Source organism: Carlito syrichta, unplaced genomic scaffold, assembly GCF_000164805.1.
Source record: "Carlito syrichta isolate Samal-C Ts95f unplaced genomic scaffold, Tarsius_syrichta-2.0.1 Scaffold143215, whole genome shotgun sequence".
Taxonomy (NCBI): Eukaryota; Metazoa; Chordata; class Mammalia; order Primates; family Tarsiidae; genus Carlito; species Carlito syrichta.
The window spans coordinates 71508-91885 of record NW_007087311.1 but is presented as its reverse complement, the minus strand read 5'-3'; the positions used below and the strand labels follow the sequence as shown (position 1 = coordinate 91885).

At 45.9% G+C, this 20378-nt stretch overlaps 1 protein-coding gene across 4 annotated transcripts in view; it reads right to left on the bottom strand.

Annotated features, from left to right (window-relative positions):
- Positions 1-3904: 3904 nt before the first annotated feature.
- Positions 3905-20378, bottom strand: part of SLBP (stem-loop binding protein) — a 16899-nt gene continuing 425 nt past the window's right edge. For 2 of the 4 annotated variants that reach the window (XM_008050200.2, XM_021708636.1), the window contains 6 exons: positions 16892-16996; positions 12960-13019; positions 12533-12670; positions 11229-11378; positions 9600-9666; positions 3905-4484 (listed from right to left, as the gene is read on the bottom strand). In XM_008050200.2, the coding sequence (XP_008048391.1) occupies positions 4368-4484; positions 9600-9666; positions 11229-11378; positions 12533-12670; positions 12960-13019; positions 16892-16996 (637 nt within the window). In that variant the 3' untranslated portion in view covers positions 3905-4367. The remainder of the gene's footprint in view (positions 4485-9599; positions 9667-11228; positions 11379-12532; positions 12671-12959; positions 13020-16891; positions 16997-20378) is intronic. The other 2 variants (XM_008050201.2, XM_021708635.1) reach the window with 2 other exon arrangements.

Sequence of the window (20378 nt, the reverse complement as noted above, 5' to 3'; positions counted from 1 at the left end):
GTGGAGATGAGGTCTCACTGCCCAGGCGGGTCTTGACCCCGCGGGCTCAGGCAATCCACTCACCTCAGCCTCCCAAAGGCGCGGGACTACAGGCTAAGCCACCGAGCCCGGCTACCCCTCAAATTCTTAAACACAGAATCCTATGATCAAACAGGCACATTTCTTCCCAGAGCCCAGCCAGGTTCCACATAGACAGCTAATGTGCTCAGGTGCAAGGCACTTTCAGCTGGTCAAGTACTGCAACATGACTTGACCCAGCAACTAACTGTTCATATTTACCTGCATGGGAATAAAAAGATTCTGTAATCCGTCAGCTAATCAGGAGAGGCATTCCCACAGGTCCAGAAAGCCAAAAGCAGCTGACCCTTTGGTTCAGGCAGTAGGCCGTTAACTCACTGGGAAACTCGATCAACATCTTTCTCCCAAAGGGATGGTGTCAGCAGCTTGGCAGAATTGCTGACAGAGAATGTGAGGACAGGATCCTGGCAGGCCGGCAAGAAACCAGAGGTCTCTACAATAGAGGGAAAAAGTCCATCGGGGCTGTGGGATGACAACTCTGATAAGCTGACCCCACTACCCATGGAAAGACAAGAAAATGGCTCACCGATGGAGACATGATAGCAATCAGCCTGGGGTTGTGAAGAATTAATCATGCTGTACAAACTTCATTTAGTTCTGACACTTCTCGGTTCAGTGTACAAGAGTCAAGAATAAAGACGACTCAATCCCAGCCTACCGGTTATTTGTAAAACTCTTACAGAAAATGCGAGATTATGTTCACAGAATTACGAGGCAGCAACTGCAGTCTGAAGATTGATTTCCTTGGCGCTTAAGAGCATTCTGCGAATTTAAATGTGAAGCAGAAGACAGTGGCTGGGGCGAGTCTTCTAAAGCTCAAGTCACGTGTATATTACACCCCTGCTCAAGACTCATGGCTGCCTGTGTCACTCTGGGCAGAGCTGCCATTCGCCTTAAAAACCGTTGCCCGGTCAGGCTCAGTGGCTCAATCCGTAATCCCAGCACTTTGGGAGGCCAAAGTAAGTGGATTGCCTGAGCCCGTGGGTTCGAGACCCACCCGGGCAACTTGGCAAAGTCTCGTCTCTACCATACATAAAAAATGAGCCAGGTGTGGTAGTGTGTGCTGTAGCACACGCCTGTAGTTCCGACTACTTGGAAGGCTGAGATGGAAGGATTGCCAGGGCCCAACAGGTCAGGGCTGTGAAACCATCGCCCAGCCTGGCCCAGCCCCAACCCATCACTCCACAGACCACAGTCCACTGTCCACCCCCTGGCCACAGCTTACTCACAATCCTCCAGAATACAAGATGTGCTCAACCCCTACCAAGGGCTTGAAGTTTCACACCACAGCAGCATCAGCCTGAAGTTTAGACCTCATATCTGAATCTGCTTCTGTGTAGATGAGGCTCCTTGGATGTGGTTCTGTAAGTGCAGCTCCATGTGAAGACCTGCCCCTACTCTGCCACAGAAGCAGCCAACATACAACAGGGCACAACCTAGAATGCCTGCTACAGATGCTCCCAGGACTCACTGGTCCAGGAAAGTTCTGAAATCCCACTGAAATTCCACCAGGAATGTGTCATGCAGGCAGTCACTGACTAGAGTCCAGCCTTGCTTCACCAGGGATTCTCCAGGCTTCTAGGCTCTGGTTCCACTCTGAATTATCTTTCGTTTTCCACAAAAGCGGCCTATGTCTGCAGCTGGGGAGTCTTCTCAGTTTACTTCCTGCTGGTAGGATCTTAAGGGTCCAAGGCCTCCCTCGTGTCATCCTGCCTGGACTTTCCAGTCCAACCTGGCAGTGTTTCTGCCAACGTAACTCTTTCAAAAGCCAGGTGAGGCTCCTGTCAACCATACTGGGGTTCAATTCATTAGACAAAAGCCACACCTAAAGGTCTCTTCAAAATAACCCGTGTCTTGGGCTTCTGCTGAGGGACGGGAAGCTGTATTGCTGCATAGAAAGGTTCTTGGCATTCTAAGGTTCAACATAATCTTCCTGCCACACTTGCAGCTTCAACACGGATAACATTTTCCCAGCTGTTATCTGGACATCACTTTGCTGAAAGCCATGGTGTGCTATCTGGCAAGGTTGAGGGTATCCAAGCACTAAGTCCTGCTCTTCCTCCATATTCAGCACCCTCTCCCACTAGCATTTTAATGTAAGCAGCTGGACACCAGAAAGTACCCACCAGCCCTACACAGAAACGTCAGCTACGCCATCCATTTCGTGAGATGTTTTCTATGTTCCGCCATGCTGGAGGCCACAGTGCCACTGAAATGTCACCACATAATGAGGATCCACTTTGCTCCAATCTCCTATGTTTCCTACACCTTCCCACCAGCCCAGCCTCCTAATGGCTGAGACCTCCTCTGTCAGCTTCCTCAGTCTTCAGGCTCTCAGATGCCCCTGAGGTCTCTCCTGTCTAGAATTCTGTTGGCAGCCAACATGCCACACTCCCACCTCAGGGCCTTTGCTCGCTGCCCTCCCTGCTAACATCTCAGATCAAATCCCGCCTTCCCAGGCATCTCCTAACCGCCATGAAAAAGTGTCATTCTCCCTAGCCTACCGGCTGATCCCTTGACCTGACAATGAAGTGACATCTCATCTCCCTGCCAGAGCGTGAGCGCAGGCAACAGAGCGGTCTGCCCCCTGCCATACCCCGTGCTGACTAGACTGTACCTGATAGACCCCCTAAGGGTCCCCCAAACATGTTATATAAACAAGCTCGGGCTTTTGTACTTTTCAAACTCAGAACAAAGTCGCCAAAGCCCAACCCTTGCTTGAAGTCACTTGTGAGGGATGTCTCTGGGACACATGGCCGCAGCTTGGGCTGGTGGTCATGCCCACAGGCAGCTGCCAGAATCCGAGAGTGTGGCTACAGGGGGCAGGGCCCTCTCAGGATGCAGGCTAATCGTTCTGCTTCAGGGCCCATCCCAGTGGACGGGAGAGCCCTGCACCCCAGTGCAGATGAATGAGCATCAGACCTAGATCGTTGGCACATCTGAAGGCATGACACATATCCAGAGCTCCACACCTATCAAACAAGGCCCTTCAGTCAATGGGCAGGGCAGGGTGGAATGAGCTGGCACACACAGGACACTCAGTGACCACTCACAAGCGCTGCTCAGGATTACCTTTCCACCTGGAGGCCGCCCTTCCTGAGTGCAACATGAGTGTCTCAGATGTGAGAAAGACAGATACACACTGACCCTCCAAACACGACTGCTGGCAACAACCTTAATCAGTAAGTTATTTTCTTTATTTTTGCATTATCATTCCATATAAAAGCAATAGAAACATAACAGTCTTAGCAAGAAGTTTACAATTGAATATTTGAACAGAGACTCTGTACACATTATCATTTACAGCAATTTTACATGGCAAATTAACTGATTGTTAAATGTTCTAACTCCTTCTGCTGCCTTAACTCTTGAAGTATTACAGATAAAGAGCCTATCTAGTGCTATGTTCAAGTACCAAATTAAAACGTACATAAACCCATTCACAGATCAACTTAACATATTTAACTCTTCAAAGCTCTGCATGACATATCCATATAAAAGGCCAAAAATCAAGTTTCCATGAAGACACTGAAGGTGTCTGACTTTGAGAATATTTTGTCAGATACCTGTAAAGAAAGCTGACTCTAGGTCGGGCGCGGCAGCTCACCCGCGTCTATAATCCCAGCACTTTGGGAGGCCGAGGTGAGAGGATTACCTGAGCCCACAGGTTCGAGACCAGCCGGGGCAACTTGGTGAGACCTCAGCTCTACAATAAATCAAAAAATTAACAGAGCGTGGTGGTGCATGCCTGTAGTTCCAGCTACTTGGAAGGATGAGGCAGAAGGATCACCTGAACCCAGCAGGTTAAGGTTGCAGTGGCCGTGAGTGTGCCACTGCACTCCAGCCTGGGAGACAGTCAGACTCCAACTCAAAAAAAAAAAAAGAAAGCTGATTCTAGATTGGTACCATGAATACATGTACAATCTCAACCCACCCAACAAGTGGCAACTTACTGTCCAAAATACTTGTGGGAAACCAATTCGAGTATACTTGTCAGGTTAACTTGGAGGAGGGTAGAGATTAAGCAATTAGTTTGCTGCAAGATTGCTTCAAGTTCCATCTTTCTTGGATTCAGCTCCATATAAAATTTATAACATGCAAAATGCACTCACTATACATAAAACAAATGTCCTCAAGAAAATAGGGCAAGAATAACAATTCATCATGAAATAACAGACTATTAACAAGAAACCACCAGTACAAATGCAGGACACATGCTTGGCACCTGGCCAGTCTTCCACCTAGCCAGGGGAGGAGCTGTTTCTCTCAGTGGCCGCCAGGTGGCACAGTTAGCTCATGGCCGAGAAGTCTTTCAAGGGTTCCATTAAACAAGTTTCCAAATCAAACTCATCCTCCACTTGGCAGTCCACGTGTCTAACCTTGGTGGGTGTGCCCGAGTACACGTCCTGGAAAACAGAGGTGTGGATCGTGTCGCCATTCAGACACAGACTTGCTGCCAGTGACACGAGGCACAAGTCGCTTACTGGCTGGCCGAGGGATGAAAAGTACGATTGTGCCCAGCAGCACACGCCAAAACAGCAGACTATCACCAGTGAAGGTCACACGAATGCAGGAATACTCACAACAGACAATTCAAAGTAATTAGCCACTTTAAATTCATGAATAAAGAATGAGTAACTTAAAGTTTCATTTTAGCTAGAAATATCCAATTCCTACCCAGCAGCCTACCCTCCTTCTGTCCCAAATGAGAAACTGACCCCTTAACATCTCCAAGTCACAACTCCCTCAACTCCAACAGGAGCTGCCACGAGGTCTAGATGCAGGATGTCACCCACTTGACTCGTAATGTGGCACTACATAAACTGGCTTAGTCTTTCACCAGCCAAGGAAGACCTGCCTCAGCTCTAGCACAGGAGTCTAGGGACTGAAAGCCTTCTTGAGCCATCTCAACTCCAAAATAGGGGCCACTTCCCCATCCCACAGCTTACAGAAATCACGTGTCTTAATGCACATCAAGGTATACACTTCAGTTACAACTGAGATGAATTTTAATAGTGACATTGCAAACAGGTACCATATGCTGTATAAAATACAAAGCTTAGATATGTACACGTTTTATAAGCCCAAAAAGGATTCTAAAAGGCTAAACAAACCATAATAGTACCTGTATCTCAGGACAGGAGGGGAAAGTTTTTAGATTGATACGTTTCAGGATTGTTTTAATGAACATGTTTTGCTACTTTAATTTAAAAAATTTAGCTGAACGTGGTGGCTCACACCTGTAATCCCAGCACTTTGGGAGGCGGAGGCCATAGGATTACCTGAGCCCAGGAGTTCGAGATCAGTATGAGCGACTTGGCAGGACCTTGTCCCTACAACAATTTTTTAAAAAATCAGCCGGGCGTGGTGGTGTGTGCCTGTGGTTCCAGCTACTTGGGAGGCTGAGGCGGAAGGATATCCAGAGCCCAGCAGGTCAAGGCTATGGTAACCATGATTGTGCCTCTGGGCTCAGCCTGAGTGACGAAGTGAGATTTAGACTCCAAAAAATAAATAAATAAATAAAACTGAAAGGTCATGTAGTCAAACGTTAGAGTTTACATATTAGGGAGTTCAAACCAATTTGAAGCCCAAATTTTTTAATGAATATTAAAAAGGGGTTCATATTTTTATAGTGGAGAGGTCTGGTTGATCCCTTATGCGTTATAAGTTTAACCTCATCAGCAACAGGACAAATCGATATACCCTCCCAGTTATCTTTTTTTAAATTTTTTGAGTTAGAGTCTCTGTTGCCCAAGCTGGAAGGGAGTGGCATACTCACAGCCACTGCAGTCTTGACCCTCTGGACTCAGGCGATTTTTCCACCTCAGCCTTCCAAGAAGCTGGAACCACAGGAATGCACCACTATGCCCAGCTAATTTTTTTATTTTTTTGTAGACATGAGGTCTTGCCATGTTACCCAGGCAGGTCTTGAACCCCTGGGCTCAGGCAATCCTCTCACCTTTGCCTCCCAAAGTATTGGGATTACAGACATGAGCCACCGTGCCCGGCTTTGTGATCGTATTCTTATCCAAAATGTTTAACTTGATCTGATCCCTAAGGAAAGAATCCAACAACTCCTAATTGAAACTAGTCTGAACTATTAAAAAAAAAAAACATGAGTCAAGGTCATGGGGGTAAAGGCAGGGAGCCTGCCCCTGGGTTAAAGGAAAGAACAGAGACAAGGGTAATTCAAATGTGTGATCCTTGACTAAATTATAAAATTTTTTTTAAGTACTGAAAAGAACATTACTGGAGCAACTGGGAAACATGAATATGAACCGTGTATTGGACAGCAGTGTTTTGTCAATGATACACTCCCAAGTGTGATAACTATATTGTGGCTATATCTACTAGAACATCCTTCTCTTAACGGACAAAAATGGGCCAGGGTGGTGCCTCATATCTGTAAACCTATTACTTCAGGAGGCCCAGGCAGGAAGACTGCTTGAGCCCAGGGGTTTGAGATCAGCCTGGACACAGTAAGATCTCATTTCTCAAAAATTAAAAAAATTATCCACGTGTGATGGCACACACCTCTAGTCCCAGCTACTTAGGGGGCTGACTGACCAAGGAGAATCACTTAAGCCCAGGATACTGACATCACAATGAGCCATGATCGTTGCACTGCACTGCATCCTGGGCTACAGAGTAAGACCCTGAAAAAAAAAGAAAATTGCTGGATATGGTGGCTCATTCCTGTAATTCCAGCACTTTGGGAGACAGAAGCAAAAGGACTTCCTGAGCCCAAGGGTTCCAGACCAGCGTGGGCACTTGGCAAGACCTCGTCTCTACAATAAATCAAGAAACATTAGCCAGGTGTGGTGGAGCACACCTGTAGTTCCAGCTATTTGGAAGGCTGAGGCAGAAGTATCACCTGAGCCCAGCAGATGGAGGCTGTGGTGGCCATGAGCGTGCCACTGTACTACAGCCTGGGTGACACAGTAAGATTCCAATTAAAAGAAAAAAGAAAAGGCAAAAGTTTCAGTATTTAACAGCAAAGACCTGCCACCACTTTTGAGTGGTTAAGAAACACGCATACAGAAGGAATGCTTCTCGAAACAGTTTTGGAAGAGTGCTTTTCCAAATATCTTCATGCAGTCTTCCTCTGCTTTCATATATCCAGCCATCTATGAGCTGTCTCTCTTTGGAGGCCCTAAGACCCGAGCCTCCAATCCTGTCCCCAAGCCCCACCACTTCATGGCCTGGCCCCCCACACCTCAGCAGTGTCATCTCCCCATTTTTGTCCCCCCAAGACTGATTATTCACTTCTAACCCCTGACCCTACAAGTGGCATATCACAATCTATTTCTTGAACTGGGACAAAAGCTACATTTTAAAAATTACAGGCCGGCTCGGTGGCTCAGCCTGTAATCCCGCGCTTTGGGAGGCCAAGGTGAGTGAATTGCCTGAGCCCGCGGGTTCGAGACCCGCCTGGGCAGTGAGACCTCATCTCTACAATAAATAAAAAAAATCAGCCGGGCCTGGTAGCGCATGCGTGTAATTCCGGCTGTTTGGAAGGCTGAGGCGGAAGGATCGCCGGAGCCCAGCAGGTCGAGGCTGCGGTGGCCGGGAGCAGCCACGGCACTCCAGTCTGGGCGACAGAGTGAGACTCCAACTCAAAATAAATAAGTAAATAAATAAATAAAAATGACAAAAACCAGGAGGCTGAGGTGGAAGGATCGCCTGAGCCCAGGAGGTCAAGGCTGTGGTGAATCACTGCACTCCAGCCTGGGCAACAGAGTGAGAGAGCCCAACTCAAAAAAAATTACAGAAGCCATTCTTACTCCATACTAATGACACCCACTTGTTGAGATCTTGATTGGTTTGAATTCCATCTATGTGTAAATATCTGTGAAACTGGACTCAGCTAAATAACCTTTTAAAATCTGTCTTGACAATTTTCTCATATCACTAAACAGTCTTCAGAAACACACTGTGTAGCGGGTGTTACCTCCTTAAGAGGCAACTGTGATTTTTGTCAAGCCTCTACTGATGGACACTGTGTTGTTTCCAGATACTCAGTCACAAAGCATCTGCCACAAATAATGTATGCCACAAATAATGTACAAATGGCCAGTAAGACTGGGAGGACACATAACAACACACCAGGCTTATCGGGCATGACACAGATGGAAGAAAGACAGGAAAAGATAACTTTGTACCCTCATTTTACATGTTCAAATACAGTATAGGATCCTACATAAAGCTTGAGTATTTTACAACAAATGTTTACATTTTCTAGTTCTTAACCTGTTTTCTCACTTAATATGTTGGGTATTTCTATACCTAAGCATTAAGGCAATCTCCTTTATAAAAATAAGGAGATTCTTTTACTGAAAACTGTATACATGCAGAAAGATCTGGAAGAAATGTATACATGCAGAAAGCTCTGGAAGAATTCACTACAGAATCAGATGAGGCAGTTTTATACACTGTTTTTCATCTTTGAAGTTTTTTCCCCCAACATGTAATCATCGGGCAACCCCTTCATGTCCCTCCCACTGTGGGAGCTTTTCCATCCTCTCAAAAAATCCTGCTTTCTAAAAAAAGGAAAAAAGTGTAATCTTTAAGAATAGGTGAATGGGACAACCCCCTCGGATCCCCTGCTCTGGGAGTTTTTCTATCCTCCCAATAAATCCTGCTTCCAAAAAAATAAAATAAAATAATAAAAATAGATGAATCCAAGAAAAAGCCCGAGGCAAAAAGCATTCCTTTATTTAATAAAAATTAGCAGATAATTCCCACACTAGCAACTCGCCAGCACAAACTGTTTGAAGTCTACAACTGAGCACTAGTGACAATACATGTATATGGGAAAAAGACCTTTTATTTTCTTTTTTAGAGATGGGGGGGGTCTTACTATAACCTCAGGAGGGAGTGTAGTGGCTATTCACAGTGGCTCATTAGCACACTGCAGCCAAACTCAGGGGCTTAAGTGATCTTCCCACCTCAACCTTCTGAACAGCTGGTACTACAGGCATCTGCCATCTCAGGTGGCTCCTTTTACTATCAAATGAAAATGGTAGAACTAGCTAGACTTAACCAAAAACCTTAATGTTGGTTACTACATTAAGAACTCAACCTTACAACTAAATCTAACATTTCAATGACTGGGAAATACTGCAAGAAGTCCCTTTTGCATAAGCATCAGAATCCAGCTTCAGCCGGGTTCGGTGGCTCAGCCTGTAATCCCACGCCTTGGGAGGCTGAGGTGAGTGGATTGCCTGAGCTTGCGGGTTCAAGACCCACCTGGGCAGCTTGGCGAGACCTCATCTCTACAGTAAATCAAAAAATCAGCTGGGTGTGGTAGTGCACGTCTGAGGAGGAAAGATAGCCGGAGCCCAGCAGTCGAGGCTGTGGTGGCCGGGAGCGGCCACTGCACTCCAGTCTGGGCGACAGAGTGAGACTCCAACTCAAAAAAAAAAAAAAAGAATCCAGCTTCAGTTTATAAAGCGTCATGTATTGTCAACAATTCACTTGAAACTCCCAAGCTGAAAGGTCTATCCAAATAAAGTACTTACAAAGTCATCCTGAGAGCTTGTCTGGGGCTCAGAGCTGCTCTCTGTGGATTCCAGGTCTACAGGGTGTCTGTAAAATGAAACCCAAAAGGTGTCAGTCATCTGCTTAACAAAGCCAGGAGACTCCATACCTGTGAAGTCCTCCAAGCCTATTCACTAAAAACAAACCCTATCCACATTGTATTGCCACAACACTGACGGCGTTTCCTAAGCTGCCTGAGGTGTCAGTTTTCAGGGACTTCCCATTCATCAGACTCAACCCCAGCCCATTAATCCAGGAGAGAGACATTAAGGGCAATTACAACAAGTGAAAAGATTTGCCTGGCTCACAACACACTAAATTCTGCTTGTTCTCAAAAGCCACAGAACTATTTACACACACCCATAGCATTCTTGAACAGAAGCACTAATAATAAGCCCAACTTCTGAAGGAGGAAATGAACACTGATAAACCGCACTATACATCATCACTAATTTCTCCAATTTTCTACTCATAGAGAACTGGACAATATTGTCATATTGGGGAAAAAATCCCTGGATGATGTCCCTCAGGATAAATTTGCAAAGCCATGTTAGAAAGTGTTTCAAATATGCAAGCTTCTAGTAATTTCCCAGCACAGGGAAAAAACTCAAATATCTGCTCAATGCATAAATGTGCCTGAAAAAGGGAGAGACTTAGGAGTAGAGGGGAGCTGAAAAGAAATGGAGAAAACACCACCCAGAGGGAGGGGAGCACAAGTTCTCTTCCCACCTCCTGTCCAGTAGGTATTCCAACCATGCAGCAAAGGTCAGGCCTGAAATGTCTCCAACTAGACACAAATTGAAAAATCAACAGGGTTGATGGGTGTGGTGGCTCATGCTTATAGCCCCAGTGCTTTGGGAGTCCAAGATGGGCAGATCACTTGAGGCACGGAGTTCAAGACCAGCCTAGGCAACATAGCAAGACTCCATCTCTACCAAAAAAACAAAAAACCCTACAGGGAAAAAACAGAAAAGACTCGAATACTTTTTAGGCTATTTATCTTTAAAGAACAAACAAAAAACAAACCACCACGTACGCCTAGGTTTACTGAGCTCTATCTTTTATAGCTACAAAAAGTAAATGCAGCCGGGCTCAGGCCTGTAAATGGGCTCATGCCTATAATCCCAGCACTTTTAGGAGGCTGAGGCAGAAGATCACTTGAGCTCAGGAGTTCAAGACCAGCCCAGGTAGCATAGTGAGATCTTGTCTCTACAAAAAAAAAAAAAAAAAAATCAGCAAGCCGTGGTGACATGTGCCTGTAGTCCCAGCCACTCTTGAGGCTAAGGTGGAAAAATCCCGAGCCCAGGAAGCTGAGGCTGTGGTGAGCCATGACACGCTACTGCTCTCCAGCCTGGATAAGAGTGAGACAGCGACTCGACAACAACAAAAAAAGTAAATGCAATGCAGAAAGCAAGCTCCTCCCTCCAACCCCTCCCACCCACCTGCACACTGTGCAGAGCAACTCTGCAGGGAGCCCCAGTGGCTGCTCTGCTCCTTCATAGCTGCCGGGACTTGGCACCAGAACCACCCTCCCACAGAGACACTCAGAGTTGCTCCCAGTTACCATGCCAATCAGAGAAACAGAGAACAAGAATGCAATAAAGACATACATTTCCTGCAAATCACATCCTTCTTCAGCTGGAGGATCCCAAAAATGAAGAGCCACCTTCCAAAGTTTGATTTGCTGGTCCCATGACCGTCGACTATACTTCTTAAATTTGTTGGGGGTCTTGGGATGAATGCCAGGTTGTCGAAGGTGTCTGCAGAAGACAGCCAAGATTACCCTAGGACATGCCACTCACATTTGTACATTAGCTTGAAGATTAACTAAACTTTGAGATTAGTATCATTAAAAAAATTATATTTTCTCACACTCCAGACACAACATTTGGCGGCCCCAACAACAACAACAACAACAAAAGTTATAGACCTAGTCCTGGCTACTTGGGAGGCTAAAGCAGCAGGATTGCTTAAGTCCAGACGTTTGAGGCTGCAGTGAGTGACACTGCACTCCAGACAAAGCAAGGCCCTGTCTCTAAAAATAACTTTAAAAAACTGCAAACCAACTGAGATTCTAAAGATGAGCAAAGTAATATATTTTGAATCTTACTAGTTCCTTACCATGTACGTTCCAGAAAAGTACACTTTAACCCCAATCCAGTCAAAAAGTTCAGAAATATTCTGAAACTTTCTTTGTATCCTTTTGTGTCTATGAATTCAAGGGAGCAGGATAGGCAAGAACATGCTGCTTACAGAAAATAGAACAATGACAATTTTTTTCTGATTACAAATTTACAATCTTAACTTGAACTTTATTTTTTCCCATCATATATTTTAATAACCTTACATCTGTAAGATTCCTGAGTCCTGAGAAATGAAATGTTATCTAACGTTTAAAATTATGAAATTAGTAGCATTTTAAAATTCTCATGTTGCTGGTTTTTCAGTTGCCAATTCAGTCTTCCTTCTTTACAGCATAAACTCTTGTGAATTCCTAAACAGTTTTTTTTTTTTTGAGTTGGAGTCTCACTCTGTTGCCCAGACTGGAGTGCAGTGGCCGCTCCCGGCCACCGCAGCCTCGCCTGCTGGGCTCCGGCGATCCTTCTGCCTCAGCCTTCCAAGTAGCTGGAACTACAGGCGTGCGCTACCACACCCGGCTAGTTTTTTGATTTATTGTAGAGATGAGGTCTCACCCAGTTGTCCAGGCGGGTCTCGAACCCACGGGCTCAGGCAATCCACTCACCTCAGCCTCCCAAGGCGTGGGATTACAGGCTGAGCCACCGAGCCTGGCCCTAAACAGTTCTTAGGAGGTGGGAACTATTCTCAGCATCAGATTTACCATCTAATCTAAGCAAACTCTTGAGAAGTACAGTGCCACATGAGTAGTCAGGACATGCCACTAAGACAAGACTACCTGGGGACTTCTTTAATATAGCGATCATAGGCAATCGTGTTCTTTCCATAGTTGATCTGCTTCTGCCTCCTCATCAGGACACTTTCATCTGTCTCAAAGTCAGCTGGCACTGTAGACATAGACTCCTTTGAATCAGAACTGAAAAAAATGAGAGATCAACAGATCAAGCCTTGAGATCAAGATCACCATGTAAGGTAAGCCAAACGATGACTCCTCCAGAGTCCAAACCCTATTAATCTCAGAACAGTCAAGAATCTCTGTATGTGGGGGAATGTAGTATACAAAAGACACGATATTTCAAATCAGTGAAAATGGTACAAATCAATAAATGCTATTGGGACAATCAGCATTTCTCAGTCACAATTTTTTTTCATTAACAAGTGACAGGTCTATCAAATTAGAAAAGAAACACGTATACAGCCTTTACCTTCCTGATGATGATTTTCTCTCCCTTCCAAAGTCATTTATGAGGAGTTTTCTTTTGTATCTGAGAGCAGAATAAATATTGCTGTTTTTAAAAAGGCACCAAAACAAAGCACCCACTTCTGAGAACATTCTTGTCCTGATCCCCTAGGGCACATCATCTATTTTATGCAGAGCTTCCCTAGATCAAAAGAAATTCTTGATAGGCTTGTTTACAGTGAGATCCACACAACAAAAATGTACTTACCAAACACTCAGTAATCATTTTGAAAAAATGAATACACACTGAAATAAAAAGCTTTCATTTTTAAAATCACCCCTCGTGTCTTGTTCCTCATGAATGACACAAGGTATCTCCTTTCTATGGCAATAACTACCAAAATTCAGTTCATAGGTATGACATCCCCAATAGGAGCCTGGTACGACCTACTGCTGAAACCACAAACCACCTAGAGCTATAAGTTCACATGGGTATCTAAACGAGGTCACATATTACTGTGTTGCCCTCGAAAATCTAAAATCTGCCCCCAGGTTTGCTGAGGCGTCTAGCACAGTTTAGACTCCAGAAGGTAATGAAGTAATTTACTTCCTGTGTACCTAGAGCAGCACTGGTTATATGCTATCCTTGTGAGACTTGAGAAACCAGTCTTGCAAATCATCTCTTGTGGGGCTTTACTGTCTCTGGTACCCTACATGAGAAAGGTTGGCTGCAGGTATGAAGAAAACCATTTTCCAACTCAGTCTGTAGTCTGTGACTCTCCTTCAAGTATAGCAAGCTGACTTCTCACACCCTCTGGCTGTTGGGAAGTAAGCTGGCCTGCCATATAAAGGCTCACCACAGGGTCAGGTCAAATCACCCAGGTCATACTAAAAGCAGCAGCATTTCTGTCAGCAAGTGCATGATCATCAACCCAGTTTGCCCTAAACAGCACTGTGGACTTTTTTCAGAAACAGGCCTGTGAGAGATAACTGAGGAACAAAAAGGGATCCATCCACAGGAGGGTCCAGACAGATGGGTCTCCTTGCATAGAGCTTCAGGTAATCCTTGGCAAGGGGTGACTTGGTGGAGCAACTAGGACGTACGTACGTGAGAATTATTATAAAAAGTGTGAACGGGCCAGGCTCGGTGGCTCAGCCTATAATCCCAGCACTTTGGGAGACCAAGGCGAGTGGATGCCTGAGCCCGTGGGTTCGAGACCAGCCCGGGCAACTTGGCAAGACCTCATCTCTACAATAAATCAAAAATTAGCTTGGTAGCACATGCCTGTAGTTCTGGCACTTCGGAAGGCTGAGGTGGAAGGAATGCCAGAGCCCAGCAGGTTGATGCCAGGGTGGCTGTGAGTGTGCTACTGCACTCCAACCTGGACAATGGAGTGAGACTGATTAAAAAAAAAAAAGTGTGAACAGAACACAGAAAATATAGGCAAATCAAACATTCTACTTTATGGTTAAGAAAGTCAAACCCTACGTAAAGACAATTCACTCCAAATATCAGTCCCCACATCTGTCAACTCTCAATTCATTTTCTCTACCAAGCACACTACCCACATTTTGAGTGAATTTGCTTTTTTTGAGTCAGTGTCTCACTCTGTTGCCCAGGCTGGAGTGCAATGGCATGATCACAGCTCACCATAGCCTCAATCTCCTGGGCTCAAGCAATCATAGCCACCTCAGCCTCCCAAAGTGCTGCGATTACAGGCATGAGACACCACATCCTGATTCACCCAAATATTTTGATACCTAAAAGAAATTAAGAATGACTTCATGGCTGGACTTGGTGGCTCGGTGGCCGAGGCAAGTGGATTACCTGAGCCCATGAGTTCGAGACCAGTCCAGGCAACTTGCTAAGACCTTGTCTCTACAAAAAAATCAAAAATTAGCTAGGCATTGTAACACACGCCTGTAGTTCTGGCTACTTGGAAGGCTGAGGTGGAAGGATCTCCGGAGCCCAGCAGGTGGACGCTGGGGTAGCCACGAGTGTGCCACTGCACTCCAGCCTGGGTGAGAGTGAAACTCCAACTCAAAAAAGAAAAAAAAAAAAAAAGAATGACTTCACATACATGCTCATAAACCTGTGCTTTTTCAAAGGAGGCAGCTACAAATACCATCACAGGCTGTCAAGATGAGGACAGGCAGTCTAGTCCTGCTTCCCTGGCTGACATTTAGGACACATTTTTTTTCATCAGCATTAAGAACAAAGACCCTGTTTGATTTGTCGGCCACTTGTCAGACAGAATTCTCTTGGAAAATACTTCAACTACTTATAAACCAACCACATTTTAACTCAGAAATCATGCAGCTGGGTTTAGCCTTACATCAAAAGAGAAAGGACAAAAAACACTGATAATGTAATCAAGGGAGACAAAACAATGGTTAATGCACTATCTAAATGATAATGAGTCAATGAAGAGGAATTGGCTCACATTTTGTGAGAAGTGGGATTCACAACAATTTTGTGCACAACTGCAAGGGGGCTCACAGAACCCAAATTAGGGACCTTGCCCTGCACTTTGACCCTTCTGAGCTGCGTTACCTGAGCCAGGTGTCATCAAGAGCACATTCCCTCATCTGGAGAGAGCACCCCATCTACTGTGCTGGGTTGTATGAGCACAGCATATGGTAGGTGGTTAACAAATGACCGCAGGAAGCTACTAATAGTGCTCTAGTCTACAATCCAGCAGCACCGTGCCCACCTACTTCCGCTCTTAAAAGAATCACCACTGAGATAAAAGTGGTTCTCAAACTTGAGGGAGCAGACTCACCTGCAGAGCTTCTAACAGGATGGCTAGGCCCCACTCCATCATCAGCAGTTTCCATTCAGCACATCTGGGGAGGGGCCTGAGGATATGCATTTCTAACAGGTTCCCAGGAGATGTTGAAGCTAGCTACTGGACTGAGGTCAAGACCCTTGAGAACCACTGCCCTAAGACATACCTTGAATTTACATTGAAAAATTGAAAACCCCATAGGCCAGGCTCAGTGGCTCAGCCTGTAATCCCAGCCCTTTGGGAGGCTGAGGTGAGTGGATTGCCTGAGCCCACGGGTTTGAAACCAGCCCAGGCAACTTGGCAAGACCTTGTCCTCTACAATAAATCAAAAATTAGTAGGCCGGGCTCGGTGACTCAGTCTGTAATCCCACGCTTTGGGAGGCCGAGGTGAGTGAACTGCCTGAGCCCACGGGTTTGAGACCTGCCTGGGCAACTTGGCGAGACCTCATCTCTACAATAAAATCAAAAAAATTAGCCGGGCGTGGTAGCACGCGCCTGTAGTTCCAGCTACTTGGAAGACTGAGGTGGAAGGATCGCCAGAGCCCAGCAGGTTGAGGCTGCAGTGGCCAGGAGCAGCCACTGCACTCCATTCTGGGCAGCAGAGTGAGACTTCAACTCAAAAAAAAAAAAAAAAAAATTAGTAGGGTATGGTAGTGCACGCCTGTAGTTCTGGCTACTTGGAAGGCTGAGACGGAAGGATCGTTGGAGCACAGCAGGTCGACACTGGGGTGGCCGTGAGGATGCGTGTCACTGCACTCCAGTATGGGTGATGGAGTGAGACTCCAACTCAAAAAAAAAACCAAAAAAAAAACCACCATAGATAGCTGGGTGTGGTGGCTCATGCCTGTAATCTCAGCACTCTGGGAGGTGGAGGTGAGAGGATTGCCTGAGGCTGGGGAGTCGAGATCAGCCTGGGCAACTTGGCAAGACCTCATTACTACAATAAATCAAAAAATTAGTCAGACGTGGTGGCACACACCTGTGGCGTACATCTGTGGTTCCAGCTACTTGGAAGACTGAGGTAGAAGGATCACCTGAGCTCAGCAGGTCGACACTGGGATGGCTGTGAGTGTGCCACGGCACTCCAGCCTGGGAGACAGAGATTCCTACTCAAAAACAACAACAAAAACACCACAAATAACACTTCAAAGTTGTCCAAAATGTCTACCTTGCAATTTCTTTGTTGACTCTGGTCCTCATTTCATCCTCTTCCACAGCACTTGCCCAGTCTGAACATCTAGACCTGGGTTTAGGGCCTTCGGGAGTGGTAAAACTGCAACAAAATGAAAATGCACATTGAACCCTGACACACACTTTCAGTTTCCTTTCTAATTCGAAGTCAGGAAATATTCAGAGGCTGTGTGGCAGAGTGCCAAGGGAACCTGCTTTGGAGTTCAGATTTGAAAGAGAATCTGCTCTGTAACTCAGTAATTCACTGAGTCTGGTAATTCATTAAAGCCTTTCTGAGCTTCACTCATTAAAACAACTTCCACCCACCACCATATGCCAGCCCTGGCTAAAACACGAGGACACAATCCACTAAGGGAAAAGGCAACGTCACCAAGGAACTGTCAGCACGGTAAAGTGCATCTGACACAACTTGTTTTATTCGCAAAATGAGGAGATTTTTTTTTAGGATTTAAAGAAGACTTCAGATAATACGTGCTTAGTGCTAAGCACAGCAACCAGGATACAGTACGAACCTAATACATATATATTATAGGACATCTAATACATCTTTACTTTTTGGATGCATTCTAAATCACAATTAATGATTTAGAATGTTACACTTCAATTAAACTATGTACAGAGGAACAATAAATACATAAGTCACAGTCCCTGCTGCATTAGGACTGAGTCTATTGGCAAAGGTACCCCTACAGTTGGGTTACACCTAATCCAGGAGCTTAGTTCCAGCTCAGGCAAGCTCAAGGAAATCTTTAGTCAAGATCAGAAAACTTGAAAGCTTAAGGCTTAATGCCAAAAACTGCAGAAGTTGGAATTGCTGGTGTCTGCTATCAATATATTAAGTATAAACTTACATTTGTATTCTTCTGCTGCTTTTCTTTTAGCTACCACTGACGCATCAAAACTAGATACTAACTCCAACTACAACAAATAAGCAACCTCATGTATTTTAGCTGCAAATCAAATGACATTGAAATTCAACTGCAACAGCAGATGAATAATCTTCATGTAATTATCATTCTCCTTATATGTACCACTCAGAGAAACTGAAACTGGATTTTTAAGAGTAAATTCCACATTCTAAAAACAGTGGCCCATCAACAGGGTGCCTGAATGAAATGCAATTGTATACCTAACCCTTAACTGTACCCCACAACTTCACAATAAAAAAAATAATAAAAAAATAAAAAGTGGCCCTGGCACCGTAGCTCATGCCTTTAATCCCAGCATTTGGGGAGGTGGAGGTGAGAGGACTGCCTGAGTCCAGGGGTTCAAGACCAGACTGAGCAACTTGGCAAGACCTCATCTCTACAATAAATAAATTAGCTGGGCATGGTGAAACCTGCCTGTGGTTCTAGCTACTCGGAAGGCTGAGGCAGAAGAATCACCTGAGCCCAGCAGGTTGAGGCTGTGGTGCTGTAAGTGTGCCACTGCACTCCAGCCTGGGCTACAACGTGAGAAACCTACTAAAAAAAAAAAAAAAAAAGATGGAAGATTTGACATCAAATTAGGTAACTAACTAAAGTTAAACTGAATCAATCATGTCACAGATATTGAAAAGAACCAAATGGAGGCTTGTCCAGGTTGGACACAAACATCCTCACTAGTCTATCAAGAGGCTCTAGTCTGGTTCTCTGAAGTTATCCTACATCTCATATTTTGTAACTTTCGTGGAACTGAAGTTCATTTCTTAGATGAGAAGGTTATAATCACAATCTATCCTAACTTAGGACAACAAAGTCTTTTTACACACTTGGCTAACCTCCTAAAGGGACCACTACTTGCCCCCCATCACCGACCAGCAGCCCACCCCCATGCAGATGCAACTGGCTCTTTTGTCAGGGACCTCCTGGCATTCTCCACAGCAAGTGCAAAGGCCCCAGAACACAAGCATTCCTGCTTATTGGAGGAAGGAGGCCATGTGGCTGACCACCACTGGTCGAGATACCAAAGCCTTCTGGAGCAGCTGAATGAGACCACTCGAGAGTTCCAAGCTTGATCTCATTAAAGTCTGATGACTTTACCTTCCTATCTAGCCCTAGGGCTGTCCTTTTGTCCTAGGACTCCTACACTAGCCTCATTCCTAATCTTTAAGCACCATCTGTATGTGCTGATAACTCATTGGGCCTGACATGGCCTTCCCACACAGACTCACAGACCCAATTACCTTCTTGGTATCTCCCCTTGCTTCTCTAAGAAGCTTCTCAAGTCCAACCACTGATCCCTCCCCATACTAGGTCTGCTCCACCTTGGCAAATGACCCATGAGCAACACACGTGTTCCAGCCGAAAGGCTTGAGCCATTCGTGACTCCTCTTTCTTCCTGCCCCCAAACCCTCAGCGAGCCAACCATTTCCCGCTCCCTTCACTGTTCCATCCAAGTTATCATGACCTTTCACTTGAACTTAGTAGCAGCACGCAGACCTTCACCAGGATCACTTCCCATTTCATCCCAGGCACCACACAAAGGTCCTCCAAAAGAGGCTTCCCCAATCATGGCCCTGTGCAGAGGACCTATCACCACTGGCACTCCTGCTTACTTTCTTCAGACGCTCTTCCTCCCTCCGAGTTATCTCAGGGACTTGCTGTACCACTCCCATCAAGCTGTAAGCACAAGAAGCTCACATCCTGACCTCCCCCAACGCTGCCTAACACAGAAAACACTCAGGCAAGTAAACACCGGGGTAACAGCTATCCAGATGGGAAGAGCCTTAACAGCCTCCAGAGAGAAAGGGACCAGAGCTGAGATCTCGACTTACACTCCGGCTTTCACTCAACCTCTTTCCAACCTGGGGTAACACCTCAGTTACCCGAATTAACTCTTGGGAATAAAGAAAAAATGACTAGCTAACAACGTTTTCTAGTGTTCGTTTTCCTGACCCTTAAAACACATGACACGCCTCTAATTTCAGCATGTGGGGAGGCAGAGGTGAGAGGACTGCCTGAGCCCATAGATTCAAGGCCAGCCTGGGCAACATGGTGAGACCTCGCCTCTACAATAAATCAACAAGTTAGTTAGGCGTGGTGGCGCACGTCTGTATTTCCCGCTGCTTGGAAGACTGAAACGGCTGTGTGCATGCCACTGCACTCCAGCCGGGCCGACGGAGACTCCACCGCGAAAAAAAGAACCCGTGAAGCCTTCTGACACCAACGAGAAGCTGCTAGCAGACCCTGATGCCAACGAGACGGGCTCAAACTAGCTGACTCTGGCTGCAGTCAGTCATACCGACACCTATCACGGGCCTTCCCGTGCCTCAAGTCCACCGGTGGTGTCCCCGACCAGGCAGGCACCCCATGGCCGCCGCTGCCTCCTAAAGGGCCACTCCACCCAGAGGCACAAGCACAGGTCGCGGGCAGACGAACGGGGCCCAAAGAGGCACCTGTCTGACTCAACCTGGCACCCTGCGAAGACGAGAGCAGAGCGGCGGGGTCCCCAAAGCCGAGCCCCTGCCACGGCGCCACCGCCCC